This window comes from Microcaecilia unicolor, chromosome 8 (genome assembly GCF_901765095.1).
Source record: "Microcaecilia unicolor chromosome 8, aMicUni1.1, whole genome shotgun sequence".
Classification (NCBI taxonomy): Eukaryota; Metazoa; Chordata; class Amphibia; order Gymnophiona; family Siphonopidae; genus Microcaecilia; species Microcaecilia unicolor.
The window spans coordinates 78,164,998-78,187,320 of NC_044038.1; the positions used below are offsets into that span (position 1 = coordinate 78,164,998).

At 41.4% G+C, this 22,323-nt stretch overlaps 1 protein-coding gene across 1 annotated transcript in view; it reads left to right on the forward strand.

Moving 5' to 3' along the window:
* The first annotated feature begins 859 nt into the window (after positions 1-859).
* LOC115476272 (hyaluronan synthase 1-like) overlaps positions 860-22,323 on the forward strand; it is a 42,549-nt gene continuing 21,085 nt past the window's right edge. The window contains exons 1-3 of the mRNA XM_030212556.1: positions 860-1,564; positions 10,297-10,522; positions 10,748-10,880. Coding sequence (XP_030068416.1) covers positions 860-1,564; positions 10,297-10,522; positions 10,748-10,880 — 1,064 coding nt within the window. The remainder of the gene's footprint in view (positions 1,565-10,296; positions 10,523-10,747; positions 10,881-22,323) is intronic.

The following is a 22,323-nucleotide window of genomic DNA, read 5'->3' on the forward strand; positions in this document are numbered from 1 at the left end:
AGAGGAGCGCCTCACAAGCCATTTTGAACTGTACCGGTATGAAATCGTAGACCAGACTCAGCTCTTGATATCCTATATAATAAAATGCACCTCCAACATTCTGAAGCTGACTGCATGGCTGAGGCATTCTTGCTCTCTGTATCCATCTCCTGAATTGACATCACATACTTCCGGGTTCGTCACAAGCAGAAGTGACCAACCACACGAGGTTTCTCGGCTTCAGAATGTTGGAGGTGCATTCTATTAAATAGGATTGGTCAGTTCCTTGAAGCACAGCCAGAGCTCAGCGTCCTGCACAGTAACGCTCAGACACCAGGCAGAGAGAGAGAGAGAGGGGGGGGGGCCTGACACCAGAGAGGGGGGGAGGTATCCCTGTCACACGCACTCTCTCTCTCTCTCAGTCAATGTCTTTCTCTCTCTCACTCTCACACACTGTCTCTCACACACTCTATGTCTCACACTGTATCACATTCACTCTCTATGTGTCACACAGTCACTCACACACTCTCTTGGTCTCATACACTCAGTCTCACACACACTCTCTCTCTCGCACATACTGTATCTGTGTGAAACACACTCTCTCTCTCTCACACTGTCTCACATATGCACTTGCACACACTCTCATTGTCACACACACACACTCTCTCACAGACACACTCGCACCCAGACTCACTCTCTCTCTCACACACACACACTCGCACATTCACTCTCTCACACACACAGTCACTCTCACATACACTATCTCAAACATACACACTCCGAGGAAAACCTTGCTAGCGCCCGTTTCATTTGTGTCAGAAATGGGCCTTTTTTACTAGTTTTACAATAATTTACTCTTCTTCTTCTCTTCCTTTTAGATATGGGGTACACCAAGCTGCACAAAACCACATCATCCTTGGCACGACGCATCATTACCATTGTCTTTGCTGTGGTTGTCTTTACTTGTGTCCTGGCTGCCTACATCATTGAGTTCCAGATCACTCATGACCCCTTCAAGCTCACTTCCTTTGGTCTCTATGGTGCCATCTTGGTTTTCCACCTGCTTATGCAGAGCTTCTTTGCCTACTTGGAGCATCGCCAGATGAGAAGGGACAACCTAGTGTGCAGTTACCAAAAGACAGTAGCCCTGACCATTTCAGCCTTCCAGGAAGACCCCACATACCTCAGGCAGTGCTTGGTCTCAGCCAAGGACAGCAACTACCCATCAGATAAGCTGAAGGTTATTATGATTATCGATGGTAACAGCCGGGAAGACTTGTATATGATGAACATGTTCCTAGAGGTCTTCAGGGAAGAGAAAGAGGTGGGGACCTACATCTGGCAGGAGAACTATCACTCTTGGTGGACAGAAACCAGGAAAGAAAAGAAAGGAAGTCTCCATGAGATAAACCAGAAGAATAGCCAAGGGAGTCTCCATCACTCCTTGGCAGATTCTGGAAGGGAGAAGGTAGAGGAACTCATCAAGACCAAGCGTTGTGTCTGCATCATGCAAAAGTGGGGTGGAAAGAGAGAGGTGATGTATACTGCATTCAAGGCTCTTGGAGATTCAGTGGATTATATTCAGGTACAATCTGTTTTGCAACCCTTTGGGGATGAAAGGCTAAAAATGAGATGCTGGATTATGCTTGTCGATGACTGCTCTGTGACTTCCACCTCATATCTGCTTGGTTTTATTTATTTTATCGTTTTATTTATTTATTTTTTATATTCTCATTTGCAGCACAGTAGCAATAGACTACAAAGTTCAGAATGTGTTTTGCACTGAAATGATAGCCAGCTGACAGTTTGCTGACATACTCAGAACATGACCAACTGTTGATATGAACCTGAACTTTATAGTCCATTTATTAAAGCAGCAAAATTGTCTGCACACAGCATTACTGATAGTTAATACCCATCCAGAGAAAGGTGAATGTGGACAGGGCATGAACTGTTAGTAAAAGCCCAGTACAGAGGAGGCTACTGTATTTTCTTAGGGGTCTTTATTCAGCTGGTGGCACTCAGCATTTCTTTTGGCTGCTGAAGGCATTATGCTTGAATATTCAATGCTGGCCATAGGAGCCAGCTCTGTGGGTGCTGTGGGTGTTTGAGCACTCCCAATATTGAACAAACTTCTTGACTATGTCCAGAAAGAGATAATTTGTGTTGGGTTTAGCACCCCCAATAATTTTGAAAAGTGGGGGTGCTGGCCATATCTGGGCATTGACATTGAATATACAGTTATGGTTGGCCGGCTATCACTTATTTGGTTAAGTGCAATGTTAAAGCACTTAACCGCCTAAGTTACACCAGACAAAGATAGAACTGAGTTTCATGTGGTCATTTTTTTTCAAGATACATTTTTTGTATATATTAAATAATGCAACAAGCAAAAATATAAATTAACCTCAAACAGAGGCATAACTCAAAAGTAATTGAGTAGTAAAATAAAACACATGTTAAGTACCCTGCAACATAATTAAACATTTGCAGGGAAACATAAGGTCATTTACTACTACTACTACTACTTAACATTTCTAAAGCGCTACTAGGGTTATGCAGCGCTGTACAATTTAACAGAGAAGGACAATCCCTGCTCAAAGGAGCTTACAATCTAAAGGACAAAGTGTGCAGTCAGTCAAATTGGGGCAGTCTAGATTTCCTGAATAGGGTATAAATGTTAGGTGCCGAAAGCAACATTGAACATTTATCCAATTAACTTAGAGGCCTTTTTATCAAGGTGCACTAATGGATTTAGCACATGATAAGGGCCTTATTCTATAAAAGTTATGCTCCTAAATTATGAGCACACTCCGTTCTCCAAAATAGATTATGCTCCTAATTTAGGAGCATAAATTTAGGAGCATAACATTTATAGAATAAGGTCCTAAGGGGTCCATTTACTAAGGTGCGTTGAAAAATAGCTTGCAGTAGTGTAGGCGTGGGTTTTGGGCACAGGCTGGTCTATTTTTCAGCGTGCCTGTAAAAAAGGCCTTTTTTTATTTTTGCCAAAAATAGACGTGTGGCTAAATCAAAATTGGTGCGCATCCATTTTGGGTCTGAGACCTTACTGCCAGCCATTGACCTAGTGGTAAAGTCTCACATGGTAATGACCTGCGCGAATCCGATATGCGTGTCCGAAAATAAAAATTATTTTTCAGACATGCGTTTCGAACGCGTACTAAAAATGAAATTACCGCAAGAGCCACACGGTACCCAGGCAGTAACTCTATTTTGGCACACACTGGGTGCACGTAGACGCTTATGTGGCTTAGTAAAAAGGCCACTCAATCTGTTAGCACACTTTGGTAAATGGACCCCTTAGGCAGTTAAGTGCTGAATATTGGCACTTAACCGCGTAAGTGCCAACTCTGCCCCTGGCTCGCCCACAAAATATCTGTCTACAGCTTTAGTGGTTATTCAGGGGCACTAACCGCTGCGGATATGCTGCGGAATAGCAGTGGATAGCTCCACACATACAGTTTCACTGACCAGGTTAAATCGCTTTGAATATTTATCCCTTATTATTTTGGGCATTTGTAAGCTAAAAGCAGTGGACTTCACTTAAGAGCTAAGAAAGTAGTAGAATGTCCATTATTGACGGATTTTTGAAGCAGTGTAGACACATATTTCTGGAATTGTTTAGGGGTGTTGAATATAGTTTGGAAGAAGAAATGGACTAGATTACCTTTGAGAGAGTTACATGATTCCTTGAACTTTCTTCCACCTATATCATTCTATGATCTTCTAAGAAACAGTTACAGTCTAGGGGTCATGTTTGCTAAGCTGTGCTGTAGGCGCGCTAACTTTTTAGCACACGCTAAAAATTAGTGTGTGCTAATGATAGAGACACCCATTATATTCCAATGGGTGTTGCCAGCATTAGCACATGCTAAAGTTGTAAACAGGGCCCTAGGTGGAGTTAAAATCTTATTTTCTAATTAATCAGGTTGACAGAGAAAGTATTCTGTTTTCATTTAATTTGGGTGGCCTGCTCTTCAGTAGCCAAAGTTATATTCCCTAATTCCCTTCACCTGTAGTGTTAAATGAATCCTGAAAGACTTGATTATGTTATAAACTCACTAATATACCTTTCTTAGTTGAAAAAAAGGGTTTTAAATCCCTCATAATACATGGAGCTGATGTAGCACTAAACACTAGCTAGCACCGCCACAAATGATCACTTATACAGTCATAGATCTGAAATGTCCATAATTATTTTGGGAAAATTTTTAATGCATTTGAACCTGGTATATATTCTGGCAAGGACTAAGTTTCAGTTCTTCTCTGCATCAGGGGGATCAGTGTTTCTGAACAAGCTGGCATTTTCTGGTCATCCACCCTTAGAACACATATGGGGCAATTCTTTAAATTGGCATCTCAGTTTGGGTATTCCAGTGCCATGCACATGGCATCAATTCTATAATGTCATCCAGTTGCCAAGATTCCATTATAGAATACTAGCTTACGTTATCAGTAGTCTATAGTTTATTGCAGGTTTTATATTCCTAAAGGGACAATAGGCTCAATATGTGCTAATGTGATAAATATAAAAACAAATAGACCAAAGAGTAGGGTAGTCTGGCTCTTCCAAAGGACTCAAGGGAGATGCAATAGTTCTTACATATAGCAATTTAACTAAGAATGCACCAAAGACTCGACATAGCAGCTGTGGTTTGGCGCTTATAAAGTCATATATATAAAAACTTACATAAACATATACAGAAATCATAAAATGTAGTATAGAGTCAGATCTACAATACTGTACTGAGTATATAATCTGTTACAATAATACTTCAATAATAATTAATAACAATCTAAATTCTTAAAAATCATATAGGCCTTAAAAAAACACACACTTGCTATATAAAAGAGGCAAAACATCACATAAAAATTTCACATAAAGGTGTGCTTCAGAAAAAATACAGAAAACACACATATGTCTTCCATAAATTGAGTAGATCTGGTAAATCTGCATGGATTACAATATATGAACATCCCCATCTCTTGCGTTCAGGAGAAAAAAGGCAGGATAACTAATTTAGGAGCTCTTTTACAAAGGCATGGGTGGACCTACACGCGTACAGCATGTGCCAAATCAGCACTACCACTCAGCTAGTGCATGAGAAGGGCGGTAATTCTGAATTTGGCGTGTGGTGAATCCTGCGGTAGAAAATAATTCTCTGTTTTCTACTGCGGGCCGCTTACCCAGCAGTAAACAGCAGTTGGTGCATGCTTACTGTGTGGGTATCGCATGAGACCTTACTTCTAGGTCAGTGGGTGGCGGTAAGGTCTCTGGCCGAAAAGGGATTTGCATTGGTTTCAATTTTAGCACATGTCCATTTTCCAGCCCCTTAAAAAAGGCCCTTTTTCCTAGACATGGTAAAAAATAGCCCAGCATGCCAAAAAGACGCACTCACCCCACCGCAGGCCACTTTTTACTGCGGCTTAATAAAAGGACCCCTTAAAGCTTTGGTGTAAAAGAGAGAGCGAAAAATTGCTAACCTGGGAATATGATGTGCATTAGGATATGTTGTGCCTCCGATATATATATATATATATATATATATATATATATATATTTTTTTTTGGTTCACTGATACTGCTCACTGCACTACGTGATGCGCTGTTGCGATATCAACCTAAAGACTTCTCTAAGGTCTTTTTCAAAACCGTTTCATTTTTTTTTCAATACACATTGACCTACTTGGTTTTACATACCATCGAGACTCCTGAGCCAGGCCTGTGGCCGAAACACAGATCTGTGTTGAGTCATCAATAAAACATTATCAGTTTCTGATTTAACTGTCCCAGTCTCAGAAGTTCTTGGTCCACTTCCCACTTTCCCCTGCATTCTGTTTGGTCTTGTGAGACTTCGTTGTCCATCCACTTGTGGATTTTTCTTCCTTCCTCCAATATTATACACAGGAAATATTGCTGAGTAGCAATATGCTTCAGTAAAGCACAACTCAATTCCTAAATATGAAGATTAATGTTTACAATACATATCACACAGGCAACAAACACATAATGAATGTGTAATTGGAGAATAAACATCATTTTGATCAAAAAAGACCAGATAATTTAGTAAAAAAGACCAGATAATTTACTAAATGAACACCGAGTGGTAGTCCTCCAATTGTATCAAAAACATGTTGAAAATAAACGGCGAGACATGCTATAGTGATAGTAAAAACCATGCGATGCCAAGAAAAGAAAACAAAAAACAGCAAGTAGGTAAATAAACTCTACTGAGGATTATTGAAAAACAGGAGGAAAAGACTTCAGACGCTAAGGGGATTTTTTACTAAGGCGCACTAGCGTTTTTAGCATACACTAAGAATAGGTGTACGCTAAATGCTAGAGATGCCAATGTATTCCTATAAATAGTCAATGTCCCAAACATTTATGTCAAACACAGGATTTAGCAACATACCAGTTGGTACCTGGGGAAAATCAGATTAACTGCTTCTCACAACCATATGAACAATCTTGTTCTATCGCACAGGCGAAATGGTGTGGAGCAAATCCTCATATATTCCCCTTATTTCTTTTAATATTAATCTTATGCTTTTTAATTCTCAGGAACTGTGCAAGTACGCATAAAGCATTATATTTATCCTTTACAAACATTCACTTATCTGTAAGGCAGCAATCTAACAGTAACAGGGAACCCCCGCCTGTTACTGTTAGATTGCTGCCTTACAGATAAGTGAATGTTTGTAAAGGATAAATATAATGCTTTATGCGTACTTGCACAGTTCCTGAGAATTAAAAAGCATAAGATTAATATTAAAAGAAATAAGGGGAATATATGAGGATTTGCTCCACACCATTTCGCCTGTGCGATAGAACAAGATTGTTCATATGGTTGTGAGAAGCAGTTAATCTGATTTTCCCCAGGTACCAACTGGTATGTTGCTAAATCCTGTGTTTGACATAAATGTTTGGGACATTGACTATTTATTGTGATTTCCAGTCCCCACAGTGTGCGATTTGGGTGATACTTTATTTAAGAGTTTCTAATGTATTCCTATAGGCATCTCTAGCATTTAGCGCACACCTATTTTTAGCATGCGCTAAAAATGCTAGCGCGCCTTAGTAAAAGATCCCCTCAGTAACCTGTGCATTACAAGCACTATTCCAACTGAGGAGCTACTTCATAAGTCTAAAAAAAACTCCCATTAAATTTTATTTTAATTATATTTCAATTAAATCTTCTTCTTTATCAGTTTTTCGTTTTTATTCATTTAAAATATCATTATCAGTATCAATATGGGACACCACTTATCTGGAAAAAAGATGTACTCAACAGAGCACTGCCGTTTCACAAACAAGTTTAATCAGGAGCAATAGCAGTAGACTCCTTGACAAACTTCAAATAAAATTTGGAATAGTGCATGCAATGCACAGGTAACTGAGCGTCTGAGGTCTTTTCCTCCTGTTTTTCAAAATACTCAATAGAGTTTAATTACTTACTCGCTATTTTTTTGTTAGGTTTGATATATCACCAATACAAAATTAATTGATCATAACAGTTTACTGCTAATCGACCAACACCAAGGACCCTGTGGAGGGGAGTGGAGGAGTAGCCTAGTGGTTAGTGCAGTGGACTTTGATCCTGGGGAACTGAGTTCAATTCCCACTGCAGCTCCTTGTGGCTCTGGGCAAGTCACTTAACCCTCCATTGCCCCTGGTACAAAATAAAGTACCTGGATATATGTAAACCGCTTTGAATGTAGTTGCAAAAACCTCAGAAAGGCAGTGTATCAAGTCCCATTTCCTTTCCCCTACTTAGGTGCACTAAAATTAGCACATGCTAAGGCTAGAGACACCCATATGTGTTTCTAGTGTTAGCACACACTAAAAATGCCTTGTGCACCCTAGTAAACAGAGCCCTAAAACAGAAAGGAACTCCATTTCATTTTTCAATAGGACAAAAATCATTCATACACAAAGGAGACACCGTAGAGGCTGACAACCCTGAGCCCGTGACAGCAGGTAAAGAAAGCAAATTACTGAGACATGGCCATAGGCCCCAGGGCCAACTGAAAGTGAGTCTTCAACACTGACTTAAATTTAGAGAAAGAAGTTTCACTTCTGATTGATGGTGAGAGGTCATTCCAAGATTTAGGAGCAATGAAGAAGGATGCCAAAGAATGTGTGGACTCATAATGGGCCATTTCAGGGGAAGGTAATCTGAGACAGTTGGCATCTAGTGATCTAAGAGAGTATAGGGTATAGGCTGGGAGTGTAGGGTCTAATCAAGGAAGAAAGATAGGAGAGAGAGCCTATGTGAAGGGCCCTATGAGTGAGACAAAGGATTTTTAAAAAATGAAGCCAGTGTAATTGTACCAGAAGGCATAAGTTGGCATGCGTAACTGGGAGACACATCCATGGTCTGCCCCTGTTCCGTCCATGAATATGCCCCTTTGCTGTTAGGGGCTACCGCAGAGAATAGCACCTAGTGTACATAGGCCTCTAATTGTCAATTAATGGCACCTTTGATATACGTAAGTGGCACCTGCCTCTAGGCACCAGTTTATAGAATTGCCCCAAAAGTGAATTTATACACATCACAATGTAAATCACATACTTTTAAGCAAGCCAACTTTGTTGCTTCATGCAACCACATGTAGCATAAATTTGGTCGTAGCAGCCTCCATTTTGAAATCACTACATACAGCCCATTACTATTGAAATCATTGTCTTCATTCAGACTGTAGCTCAAAAATCCTTCCAATTCAGGATTGCTGTCCGATCACCTCTTCTCCATAAGAGAATAATTTGTGCAATAATAAACCACTCTATATCTTTCAATTGATGTGATTTTTCTAGGCAGTGTGGAACAAAGTGTTGTCAAATTTCTAATACACAAACAGCTGTGATATTCCATTAATCTGACCTTTATCATGATGCTGGCCACATAAGTCAAATTACAAGGACAAATGCTAATGTAGATAACAAACAGAATTTGAAATTTATGGTTTCTCTTAGATGCTATATCTGAGAGGAAGGATGTTCCTACCGATGGCCATGTGAAGGTTAATTCTATAAACAGGTGCCTATTTTTAGGCTCCAAGAACTTGCCTAATTGGAGCCCATTCTATAAAGGAAAGTGGACACTTGGCTTTCTATTTAGGATACTAGTGTAACAGGATACATACACACCTAGGGGCACTTTTACTAAAGGGCTGCTATGTGGCAACCTGGAACTACCGCCAGCGGTAGTTCTGCCTCCAGCGTGTGCCATTTCCAGTGCTACTGGATTTAAAAAATATATACACTGCAGGGCAGCGCAGGAGCCATTACCGCCACCCAAGTGTTCCCTCCTCCCGCATGGCCATGTGGGTTTTTTTGGACTTTTTACCCGCTGCAGTAAAAAGGGCACTGGCGCGCAGCAAAAATGGCCGCCACCACTACCACAGTACCCTTTTTACTGCAGCTTGGTAAAAGGATCCCCTATATTTTAGGTGCAAGCACTTAACACCAGTTATAGAGTTGGTGTAAATACTAGTGCCTAGATTATGAAGTTATGTGCACACATTATAGTATTTTATCTCTGTGCATATAAGTGAGCCGCCCTCTCCCCAAACAATACTCATGTGAAAGCCTACCTGCAAAATATACGCCATCGAATATTGATGGGACTGTACAGAATAGCATTTGACACTTTGGGGTCAATATTCAGTTGGTAACAGTGAGTGTTTTTTAAAATGCTGATCATTGCTGGCTACATTAGACTGGATATTCAGTGCCGGACCATATCCAGGCACTGGCACTGAATATCTGGGTTAATGGAGGCACCTGAAAGTTATTTGGGTATGGCCAATATTCAGTGCCATACTGCCATAGCTAACTGGGCAAAGTTAGAAATGCCTTTTGTGCCCAGTTAGCTATGCAGGCACCCACACTGAGGGATCATTTTTACAAAGGCGTGCTAGCATGTTTAGCATGTGCTAAAAATAAGCATGCACTATATGCTAGAGACACCCATATATTCCTATGGGCGTCTTCAGCATTTAGCGCGCACTAAAACGCTAGCGTACCTTTTTAAAAGACCCTCTGAATGTCATTGGAGCCCACATAACTTCCAGCTTCTCCCTGCCTTCCCTCCTGGACTGCTCTGGCACTAACAAGTGCCACAGTGGTCAGAGGGCATATTCAGCGACACTGTTTGATTAAATGCAGCTGACTATCCCCTCCTGATCTTCTCAGCACAATTTAACTGGGCAGGACTTTCTCCTACCCAGTTAAATCTTTTTAAATATTGGGACCTTCAAACCTAGGCATCACCATTCTTGATTTGATTGCTAGGTCTGTGACTCTGACACGAAACTAGATCGATTGGCCACTGTTGAACTGGTAAAAGTCCTGGAGTCCAACGAGAGATATGGGGCAGTGGGAGGAGACGTAAGGATCCTGAACCTCTCTGACTCCTTCATTAGCTTCATGAGCAGCCTCAGATACTGGATGGCCTTCAATGTGGAGAGAGCCTGCCAGTCCTACTTCGACTGTGTCTCCTGCATCAGTGGGCCACTGGGTGAGTTGGTGGACCATCAAGGTAGGGGAGGCAAACAGTGATGATTGAATTCAGGACAGTTCAGCGGTAAGAGTTTGATCTGGTCCATATATGAGGACCACATTAAACTTCAGTTGACAATGAGGTGGCTAGTTTAAACCTACCACAAATCAGTAGTAGACATAAGCCTTTGATGGCCAATTAGTATCCATCTCAATCCACCCATTGCTACATTTTGCACTACAGGCTTGTACCGCAATGACCTTCTGCAGGAGTTCTTGGAACCCTGGTACCACCAGACCTTCCTAGGTACCCATTGCACCTTTGGAGATGATAGACATCTGACCAACAGAATGCTGAGCATTGGGTATGCCACCAAGTAAGTAAAGAATCCTTTCCCTGCTCCCCCACAAGTTATCCAGAAATAGATACTAGGGGTGCGCAGCCTGAAAATGTTCATGTCATCTTGTTTAGCAAAAAAACAGCACAAAGGGCCTTTAAAAACAAACGGGAACACAGTTTTTTCATATAAAAAGCTTTTAATGGTTAACTTTGCACAAAGGGCCTTTAAAAACAAACGGGAACACAGTTTTTTCATATAAAAAGCTTTTAATGGTTAACTTAAAAGTTAACCATTAAAAGTTTTTTTATATGAAAAAACTGTGTTCCCTTTTGTTTTTAAAGGCCCTTTGTGCTGTTTTTTTGCTTGGTTTGTTTTTGTACTTAGTTCCCTCTCTTTGTTACTTCATGTCATCTTGTTTCCCATGTCATTTCTGGGAAAGTTCATTTTTTTCAATTTTGATTTCTTTTGTCATCACGGGAACAATGTTAAGAGTGTGTGCTTGTTTTGAAAAAATGCACATTCTTTCAGACACAGTGTGTACTCCTTCAATAGAACACACACTCAGTCGAAAGATGATTGTGGTTCTTTTTCTTCTTGTTTTCATTTGTCATGAAATGATACAGGAAATGTTGTCTCAAAAACTCTATGAAGAGTCCAGTACTCTGGTAATATATAATTCTTTCTTATATATTGTTTATCTTAAAGAAGATGAGGAAAAGACCTCAAAACGCCCTATCGCTTACTTTCAATTTTCAGCGGCTTTAACTGGAGGCATGGTGGCAATCACTGGTCATAAAAACCTTGTCATTTCATTTTTAATTTATTTTTTGAAATTTTTAGAAACTTATTCAACTTATATTCTTAATTGATTGAAAGTTTTCAATGCTTGTTGTGAACAATTCTTCAACAAAGCCAACTGCTAACAGGATACAATGAAATTATCAATGCTACTTATGTCAATGCACAGCCCTTGAAAAAGCCAATCAAGCAAAAAGGATGTGGTCGCCGTCGGGCAACAAATAAGTGCTCAACCTTTTTCTGCTTCAAATAATTGCTAATAGCATATAAGATAATGGCCTTTGAAGAATTGTTCACAACAAGCAATGAAAACTTTAAATCAATTAAGAATATAAGTTGAATAAGTTTCTAAAAATTTCAAAAAATAAATTAAAAATGAAATAATGAGGTTTTTATGACCAGTGATGAACACCACGCCTCCAGTTAAAGCCGCCGAAAATTGAAAGTAACCAGTAGGGTGTTTTGAGGTCTTTTCCTCGACTTCTTTAAGATAAACAATATATAAGAAAGAATTATATATTACCAGAGCACTGGACTCTTCATAGAGGTTTTGAGAAATTACATGTTTAGAGTTTCAGATTGCTTCCTCCTCTTTGCTATTTTACTGGAAATGTTGTGACATTTTCTATGTCATTTCAAAAGAATGGATATCCCTAATAGCTAAAGAAACAAAAAAAAAAAAAAAAAAAAGGAAGAACTAGCCTTTACACACACATGCAGAAGCACAAACAGCAAAGTTGACACAAAAGTCCAACAAAACGAATGGTGTGGTGCAACAATTTATTCCAATATTAATGACAGGTATCGATGACTCGACACAGGCAGTGTGTTGGTCACAAAGGGCCTTCTTCAGGAGTCAATACCATAAATGCACTTGATCAGTATGTTCTTATAGGATGGAATAAAGAAAGCACCAATCGAGCACAAAGACAGCGCTATGATAAGGTAGATGGTATTGACTCCTGAGGCAGGCCCTTTGTGGCTGAAACACGGTCCGTGTCGAGTCATTGATACCTGTCATTGATATTAGAATGAATTGCTGCACCACACCATTCATTTTGTTGGACTTTCATGTCACCTTTGCTGTTTGTGCTTCTTCTATCCTACTGCTACTACTACTTAACATTTCTAAAGCGCTACTAGGGTTACGCAGCGCTGTACAATTTAACATAGAAGGACAGTCCCTGCTCAACGAGCTTACAATCTAAAAGACAAGTGTACAGACAAAGTGGGGCAGTCTAGATTTCCAAAAGGTTAGGTGCCGAAAGCAGCATTGAAGAGGTGAGCTTTCAGCAAAGATTTGAAGATGGGTAGGGAGGGGGCTTAGCGTAGGGGTTCAGGAAGTTTGTTCCAGGCATAGGGTGAGGCGAGGCAGAATGAGCGGAGCCTGGAGTTGGCGGTAGCTACCAGTGGCTAAAGATCCCTCTTTTCATCCTCATTCCTGAATTACTGAAAAAGGTTCCAATGGTGCCTGCCTGAACCCTCCTCCAGAGTGTAAATCAAAGGAACTAACCAGTTCCATTGATTACCCCAGCCTCCTCACCTATCCCATTGTATACTAGCTACTCAATGAACGAGAAAGATGGCACCACTGCTTTGGTCCTAGCCCAGGTACCTCCAAATTTAAAAAATGGCACCATGTGATCTCATGTACAGGATCATTTTTAAAATTAAAACTGCAGTGATGACTGGAGACAGTGGTGCTCCCTGCCCCATAGTTACTCTGCATTCAAGTCTGTTGATTGATGGCAGAGCTTCTCTTGGGATAACTGGTGAATTGCAAAGTGTAAATCGTGATGAAAAATATCTGAGAGAAGACATTTCTCTGGGTAAGTGAACATTATTTTTCTCTGTGCTTGGTGATTTAAAAATTGGGGATAAAAGAGAAATTGTAGGTTTATTGATAAAGACAGTTTGAATTAAAAGAAAAAAAAACTATTAACTAGTTTCCATACTGTAAAACCCTTTTCCCCATAGTTTCGAGTAAAGTGGTGTGGTAGCTGTGTTAGTTCACTTTTAATTAGGATAACAAGACTGGAGCTTTCATTACAGAGTTTTAATTACATTTCATTACTTTCTGAGAAGCAAACACTAAATAAATCACACAACATACCATATAATCTTAAGGCTCTTTATATTAGACTAATATTCCTAGTACCTTAAAAAGTTTTAATTAATTAAACAACTTAATAATACTAGGATGCAGGTAGCAGTCCAGCAGTGAAAGAGGTGCTATCCAGTCTTTTACATTGATTGTCACATGTATGCTTATCTCCAAGTTGGCAAAAGTTATATGTATGTGATCGATGCAAAGAGCTCCTTGCTCTCAGAGAATGAGTCATTCTCTTGAAGCTAGATTAGCAGACTTGGAAGAGCTGAGGAAGATAGAGAAGTATATAGAGGAGACCTACAGGGACATTGTAGAGAAGTCCCACCTCAGCCCCTGTGCTGCCTTGGAAAAGGAAGGTCTCCTAAAAGGACAGCATCACCCTGGTGAAATAGAAAGTAATCCTGTAGCCTGGACCTGCCCACCAGGGGATGCAATATTCTCTCGTACCAAGGATGTGTCTCCAGGAGCTTCTGCCCAGGAGGGAAGGTTTAGGACAGCTGTTGTGGTTGGTGATTTATTAGGCATGTGGATAGCTGGCTGGATGGTGGAGATGAGGATCTCCTGGTCACTTTCTTGCCTGCTGCGAAGGTGGTGGCCCTCACGTGTCACGTTGATAGGATTTTAGATAGTGCTGGGGAGGAGCCAGCTGTCTTGGTACATGTGGGTACCAATAATATAGGAAAATGTAAGAGGGAGGTTCTGGAAGCCAAATTTAGGGGCCCTTTTACAGAGCAGTAAGGCTAATGCAGGCTTACTGCTCGCTCTTTTGGGACTACCGCCAGCACAATGCAGCCACCAGCAGTAGTCCCGCCCTGAGCATGTGCCATTTCCGGTGGGGGGGTGGGGGAACCTCCGGAAATGGTTTGTGCAGCAATAACCCCGCAGTAATTGGGCATCACCTCGTGCTGCCCAGTTACCACCGGGTTAGCGCAGGAGCTCTTATCACCACCTCAATGGGCTCCCTGTCGCATGGCCATGCGGTAAGAGTTCTCTTACCGCATGGCCATGTGTGCCTGGGGTCTTTTTACCCGCTGCAGTAAAAAGGGCCTTGGCTTGCGGGAAAAATGGCCCCCACCAACAGCGCAGGGCCCTTTTTCCCACAGCTTGATAAAAGGGCTCCTTAGGCTCTTAGGTAGACAGCAGAAATACAGATCCTCCAGGGTAACATTTTCAGAAATGCTACCTGTTCTACGTGCAGACTTGCATGGAAACAGGATTCACGGGGTTCCTATGGGGACAGAAAACAATTCCTGTGGGGTTCCCGTGGGGATGGAAAAAATTCCGTGTGGGGGGGGGGGGTTCTGTGGAAGCGTACGCTGCACTTCTGCCAGCCTCTCACCTACCGAGTACCAAGTTCTTTGAGTGTTGTCTCCTCCTCCTTGCTTTAACAACACAGATGTGGAAAGTCTCCATTAAGGAGGTGGTAGAGACATAAATGGTGACAGAATTCAAAAAGGCATGGGAAGAACACAGAGGATCTCTAATTAGAAAATGGAAGTTATAAAAAACCTAACCTTAAATGGCTGCATGTGTGGGGATGTGTCGAGTGACGCTTAGATGGTGAATCCAGCTGTGATGAACTAGGGCCGACACTGGGCAGACTTGTAATTTCTATGTCTCATATATGGCAATCTGGTTTAGGATGGGCTGGAAAGGGCTTAGATAGCAACTTTTGTGGCTGGAACATGAGGACAGTACTGGCCAGGCTTTTATAGTCTGTGTCCTGCAAATGAGAAGATGAATAGGCTGGAGTGGGCTTTGACGGCAACTCCAGCAGTTGGAAAATAAGGATAGGGCCGGGCAGACTTCTATGTCTATGTCCCAGAAACGCCAAAGAAAGATCATAATCAAGTATATAACATCATGTTCATTATTGATTTAATTATGAATTGATAATGAGTGTGACTATTGGGCAGACTGGATGGACTGTTCAGGTTTTTATCTGCAGTCACTTACTATGTTTCTATTAATCCTCTTTGTTCCCGGGCTGATGCGCAGACCTCAGCTCTGACACAGGCACAAGCATCAGATGTCACCTGACCTACTTTCGTGTGCATATGGCGACCTCTTAGAACACAGTGCCAGTGAATCAGAGACAAGTCTTACATGTGCACAGCAGAGTGTTCCAACTTCCAACTTCTGTTCCTTCCTTGCCTGCAGTGCTGTAGCTTGAACCCAGAGAGAGACAAAGAGCAGACAAGAATTTTTTTTTATATACCATTAAATTCTTGCGGGACTGAGTCGGGACAGGTTAAAGTCTTGCGGGTACGAGTGGGGACAGGTTAAAGTCTTGCGGGGACAGGTGGGGGCGGGTTAAATTCTTGCAGGGATGGGTGGGGATGGGTAAGATTCCAGCGGGGATGGGCAGGGATGGGTAAGATTTCTGTCCCCATGCAACTCTCTAGCACAGAACGAGAGACAGGAAGAGCTCCAAAGTCTCAATGCATGGTTGAGACGATGATGTGGGGATAAGGGATTTAGATTTGTTAGGAACTAAGCAACATTCTGGGAAAGGGGGAAACCCATTCCAAAAGGATAGACTCCACCTTAATCAGGATGAAACCTGGCTGCTGGCACTAACATTTAAAAAGGAGATAGAGTGGCTTTTAATCTAAAATGAGGGAGGAGGGGAGGCAAAAAATTGCCCAGCAACGCCTGGTTTGGTGTGGAGTTTCCTTGAAGGATACTATTGAAACAGGTCATTTAGGGAATCCCAATAGAGAGATTACAACAATGGTGAAAAAAAATGCCAGGAGTGTTTAAGGGGGGAGCAGAGTAAAGGATGCAAATTATCCGCATCAACTTCAAACCAGCTTGTAGATACATGAAAAAAACACAGTTTGAAGTGCCTGTATGCAAATGCTGGGAGCCTATAAAATAAGATGGGAGAGTTAGCGCTGCGTACGTCTAGTAGCGCTATAGAAATGATAATTAGTAGTAGCAGTATATAGCACTAAATGAAGAGGTAGATATAATAGGCATCTCAGAGACCTGGTGGAAGGAGGACAATCAATGGGACACTGTTGGGCTCATTTTCAAAAGAGAAAAATGTCCAAAAAGTGGCAAAAATCTGGAATTGGATGTTTTTCTCAGAAAAACTTCCAAATTGATAGTTTCAAAACCAATTTTTAGATGTTTTTCTGTAAAGTCCATCAGAAGTGCATTCAAATCACAAGGGGGCATGTCAGGGGCATGTTAAGATTGGGATTTGGGCGTTCCTAACACTTAGATGTTTTTCAGCCATAATGGAACAGAACAAAATCATCAAAGACTAACACTAAGATGTTTTGAGCTAGACCAGGTGCCCTAAATGACCACTGGAGGGAATCAGGGGTGACTTCCCATTACTCCCCCAGTGGTCACTAACTCCCTCCCACCCCCCAAAAATGTGATTTAAAACATTACTTGCCAGCCTCTATGCCAACCTCAGATGTTATACTTAGGTCCATTAGAACAGCATGCAGGTCCCTGGAATAGTCTAATGGTGGGTATAGTGCACTGCAGACAGGTGGACCCAGGCCCATACTTCTCCCTACCTGTTACACTTGTGGAGGAAACTGTGAGCCTTCCAAAACTCACCAGAAACCCACTGTACCCACATATAGGTGCCCCCTTCACCCGTAAGGGCTATGGTAGTGGGTTTTGTGGGGCTCAGCAGACAAGATAAGGGCGCAATGGTGAGATGTGTACCTGGGTGCATTTTATGAAGTCCACTGCAGTGCCCCCTAGGGTGCCCTATTGCTTTCCTAGGATGTCAGGGGGACCAGTCTACTAAAAATGCTGGCTCCTCCTACACCCCAATGGCTTGATTTTGTGCGTTTTGCAGTTGGACGTTTTTTGTTTGAAAATGGACCAAAATACAAAACATCCAAATCACAAAATCTTGTATTTTCAAAAACATAAGATAGACGTTTTTCTTTTTGCAAAACGTCCAAAGTTGGTCTTAGACGTCATATTGAAAATGCCCCTCTGTGTTATCAGGGTACAAATTATATTGCAATGACAGAGTGGATCAAATTGGAGGGGAGAGGGATTGTGCTACATATTAAAAAGTGAATTGAGTCAAATAAAATAACCATTCTACATGAAACAGATAGCAGTGTGGAATTCTTATGGGTACAAAGGGGAGGAGTATGCTGGTAGGGCTGTATTACCGTCCGCCAGGACAGAACGAACAGACAGATTAATAAATGCTTACAGAAATGAGGAAGCTGGCAAATTGGGTAACATTATAATAATGGATAATTTCAATTACCCCAATATTGATTTGATAAATGTTACATCAGGGCTACGGGGGTAAAATTCCTAGATGTAATAAATGACTGCTTCTTGGAACAACTGGTCCAGGAACCAACAAGAGGGGGATCTCATTTAGATCTAGTCCTTAGTGGAATGCAGGGCATAGTACGAGAGGTAACAGGGTTTTAGGCATTATTTTAGACTCTTCATTGACTTTCAAACCTCAAATAAATCATTTGTGGCAACAAACATTTTTAAAATTAAGGCAGTTACTTCTGGTGAGAGCTTATTTCGATCAGCCTACTTTTCCTCTTTTGATTTAAATGTTAATCCTTTCTTGTGTTGACTACTGTAATGTTTTGTATTTGGGACTGTCATCTAGGTTAATGGATAAACTTCAAATGATTCAAAACACTGCTGCCTGATTTATTTTGGGGTTAAAGAAATATGATAGGGTTACTCCATGTTTATCAAAATTACATTCGCTCCTAATATGAAAACCCAGATAATACATGGGTTTACATCAGAGCTGTTGATTGATATATTTAAAGACTTTTTCAGTTATTTAGCTCAGTTAGAGTCATTATTACTATTTCATCCACCCAGTTCTAGGGGTTTGCTTTTCTAGTATTTTTAATACTTTGTTCTCATTTGCTATAGTTCCTTTATGGAATTTATCACCTGATGTGGAGAGGCATTTTCTATATGTCCAGAATCCGAATAGCGAACATAGCCATTTTCAAAAAAGCAAAATGTCTACCTTTTTTTTTTTTCGAAAGTATGCATTTAACGATTTAGGCCATTAAAAAAAAATACATCCAAGTGAAAAACAGAGAAAATCAAGCCATTGAGATGTAGGAGGGGAGCCAGCATTTTTATTAGACAGGTCCCCCAGACATCCCAGGAGAAGAATGGGGCACTGCAATGGACTTCTTATAAATGCTCCCAGGTACACATCTCACCATTTCTCTCTTCTTGTCTGCTGAGCCCTCCAAAACCCACCCAAAACCCGCTATTCTACTACAACTACTACTATTTAGCATTTCTATAGCGCTACAAAGCGTACGCAGTGCTGCACAAACATAGAAGAAAGACAGACCCTGCTCAAAGAGCTTACAATCTAATAGACAAAAATAAAGCAAGCAAATCAATTAATGTGTAGAGGAAAGAGGAGAGGAGGGTAGGTGGGGCGAGTGGTTACACGTCAAAAGCAATGTTAAAGAGGTGGGCTTTCAATCTAGATTTAAAGATGGTCAAGGATGGGGCAAGACGTATGGGCTCAGGAAGTCTATTCCAGGCGTAGGGTGCAGCAAGACAGAAGGAGCGAAGTCTGGAGTTGGCAGTAGTGGAGAAGGGAACAGATAAGAAGGATTTATCCATTGAACGGAGTGCACGGGAAGGGGTGTAAGGGAGGACGAGTGTGGAGAGATACTGGGGAGCAGCAGAGTGAGTACATTTATAGGTTAGTAGAAGAAGTTTGAACAGGATGTGAAAACAATAGCCCATGTGGGTGAAGGGGGCACCTATATGTGGGTAGAGTAAGGTTTTGGTTAGTTTTGAGGGCTCACAGTTTCCACCACAAGCGCAACAGATAGAGGGAGGTATGGGCCTGGGTCTACCTGTCTACAATGCACTGCACCAACCACTAGACTACTCCAGGGACCTACTTGCTACTCTAATGGACCTGGCTATAACATATGAGGCTGTCATAGATGCTGGTAAGTAATATTTTTAATCATATTTTATGGGATGGGAAAGGATCAGTGACCCATGGAGGAGTAAGGGGGAGGGTCATCCCTGATTCCCTCCATTGGTCATCTGGCCATTTAGGGCACGTTTTTGTGTCTTATTCGTTCTGAAAACAGGTCTAGACCAAAACGTTGATGTTTCAGCCATAGACAATTTCATTTTGTTCCATTATGGTTGTAAAACGTCCCAGTGTTAGGAACGCCTTAAGCCCATCCTCATCCAAATCCCCAAATGCCCCTGACATACCCCCTTGTGATTTGGATGCACTGCAGATGAATTGCATAGATAGATGTCTGCAAAATAGTTGGACGTTTTGAGCAGAAAAATGTCCAAATGCAGCTTTATAACACTTTTTGGATATTTTTCTCTTTCGAAAATGAGCCCCATAGTGAGGTTGGAAATTTTATATTTTGTTTTTAGGAAAAAGTTGTAAACCTTTGTATTTGATTAGTGTTGTTGTGTCTTATGTTCTGACTATAATCCTTATGGAATTTACTATCCACTACAGTGAGATTGGAATTTTTATATTTTGGTTAAGGGTAAAGCTAAAAATCTATTTTACTGCTGTTGTTTTATGTACCTTATTTGTTTTGAATTGATGTGCAATTGTATTTTTGTAAACTGTGATGAACATGATAGGGGAGACAGCAGTATATAAACAATAAATTGATATTGATATCATAACATGATCAAATTTGAGCTATTATCTGAAGTCTCTCACGGCCATGGTCATGCCCCTGCATCTCAACTCACATTTCCTTCCAGTGGTCGGGCTCTGCAGCTTCTCCAGACTGGTTCCCCATCACTATGTTCCTCCTGCACTGATGTCTCAGCTGTGTGTTTCCTATTTTCCAAGCCTCATTCCAGAGACTATCCAAGCCTCAGTCTGATATCCCAGTATTCTAGCCTCTCTCTGGTGCCCTTACTGTGTTCTTCAGGACATCCCTGATTCCAGGGGGGGCTATGGTTTCGTGGACAGCTTGAGAGGGTCTGTTGGCTGTTGTTTTACTCCAGCCCGGTGCTCAAGCTCCAGTCCTATCTACAAGATCCAGTCATGTCTACAAGCTCCAGCCTTGCCTTCAACTCCAGTCCTGTGATCCATGTTCATGCTCCAAAGTTCATCAGCAGGTTCCACCAAGTGATTTCTCATAGACTCAAGAACAGACTGAAGGGAGGAAGGTCTTTGGGGAGGAGGTACTATCATGACTGTGGCCATGCCTCGCTTCCCAACTCACTTCTATTTCTGGTGGTCGGGCTCCGTGTCTTCTCCAGACTGCCTCCCTGGCATTATCTTCCTCCTGCACTGATGTCTCAGCTGCCTGTTTCCCTGTTTTCTAAGCCACATTCCAGAGACTATCCAAGCCTCAGTCTGATATCCTGGTATTCTAGCCTCTGTCTGGTGCCCTTGCTGTGTTCTTCAGTGCATTGTAAGCATCATCCCAGAGCACCAGAGGTTGTGACATCATTAGTGAGGGCCTTTATAAGGAACTATGGGACTCTCATGCATTGCCTTTGAAACAAGGTTTCCTGCCTAGTTGTGCGTGTCTGGTATTGCATTATTTTCTGTTTGAATTTGACCTGCTTTTCCTGTCTTCAGCTTCAGTTCCAGCCCTGCTTGTCTTCAGCTTCAGTCCTAGCCCTGCTTATCTTCTGCTCCAGTCCCAGCCCTGCTTGACTTCAGCTCCTGCTCTGCCTAGCCTGGGTTTTGCCTTAGTGCTTTGTCCTGTCTGTGTGGTTCACCTGCTGCTAGCTGGTATCTTGCGGCAGTCCAAGGGCTCACTTTCCCTGAGTTTGTGACAGAGTGAAGTAAATGTAGCAGCATTTTCGAAATGGCGACTATGATAAATTGAGGAAAATGATTAAAAAGAAGCTAAAAGGATTACCTGCAAAGGTTAGGACTTTAAATAAGGCATGGACGTTGTTTAAAAATACCATCATGGAAACCCAGACCAGATATGTTCCACATATTTACAAATGTGGAAAGAAGAGCAAACGACTGTCAGCATGGTTAAAAAGTGAAGTAAAAGAGACTATAACAGCCAAAATAACATCCTTCAAAGAATGGAAAAAGGACTGAAATGAAGAAAAAAAAAAGCAATATAAGAGCTGGCAAGTTAGATGCAAAGCATTGATAAAGAAGGCAGATGTAAAAACTCACAGAAACAACTTTTTCAGGTACATCAGAAGCAGAAAGCCTGTGAGGGAATCTGTGGGACTATTAGATCATGAAGGAGCAAAAGGGACACTCAGGAAGGATAAGGCCATAATGGAGAGAGTGAATGAATTCTTTGCTTTGGTCTTTATGGAAGAAGATGTAAGAGATCAACCTGTATCAAAAATGGTTTTCAAGGGTGACAATGTGGAGGAACTGAAAGAAATCTTGATGAACCTGGAAGACATATTGAGCCAAATCAACAAATTAAAGAATGGTAAATCACCTGGACCAGATGGCATGCACCCTAGGGTACTAAAAGAACTCAAACATGAAATTGCTGATCTGCTGGTGGTGATCTGTAACCTATCGTTAAAATCATCTGTAGCACCTGAAGATTGGAGGGTGGTCAATGTAACACTGATTTTTAA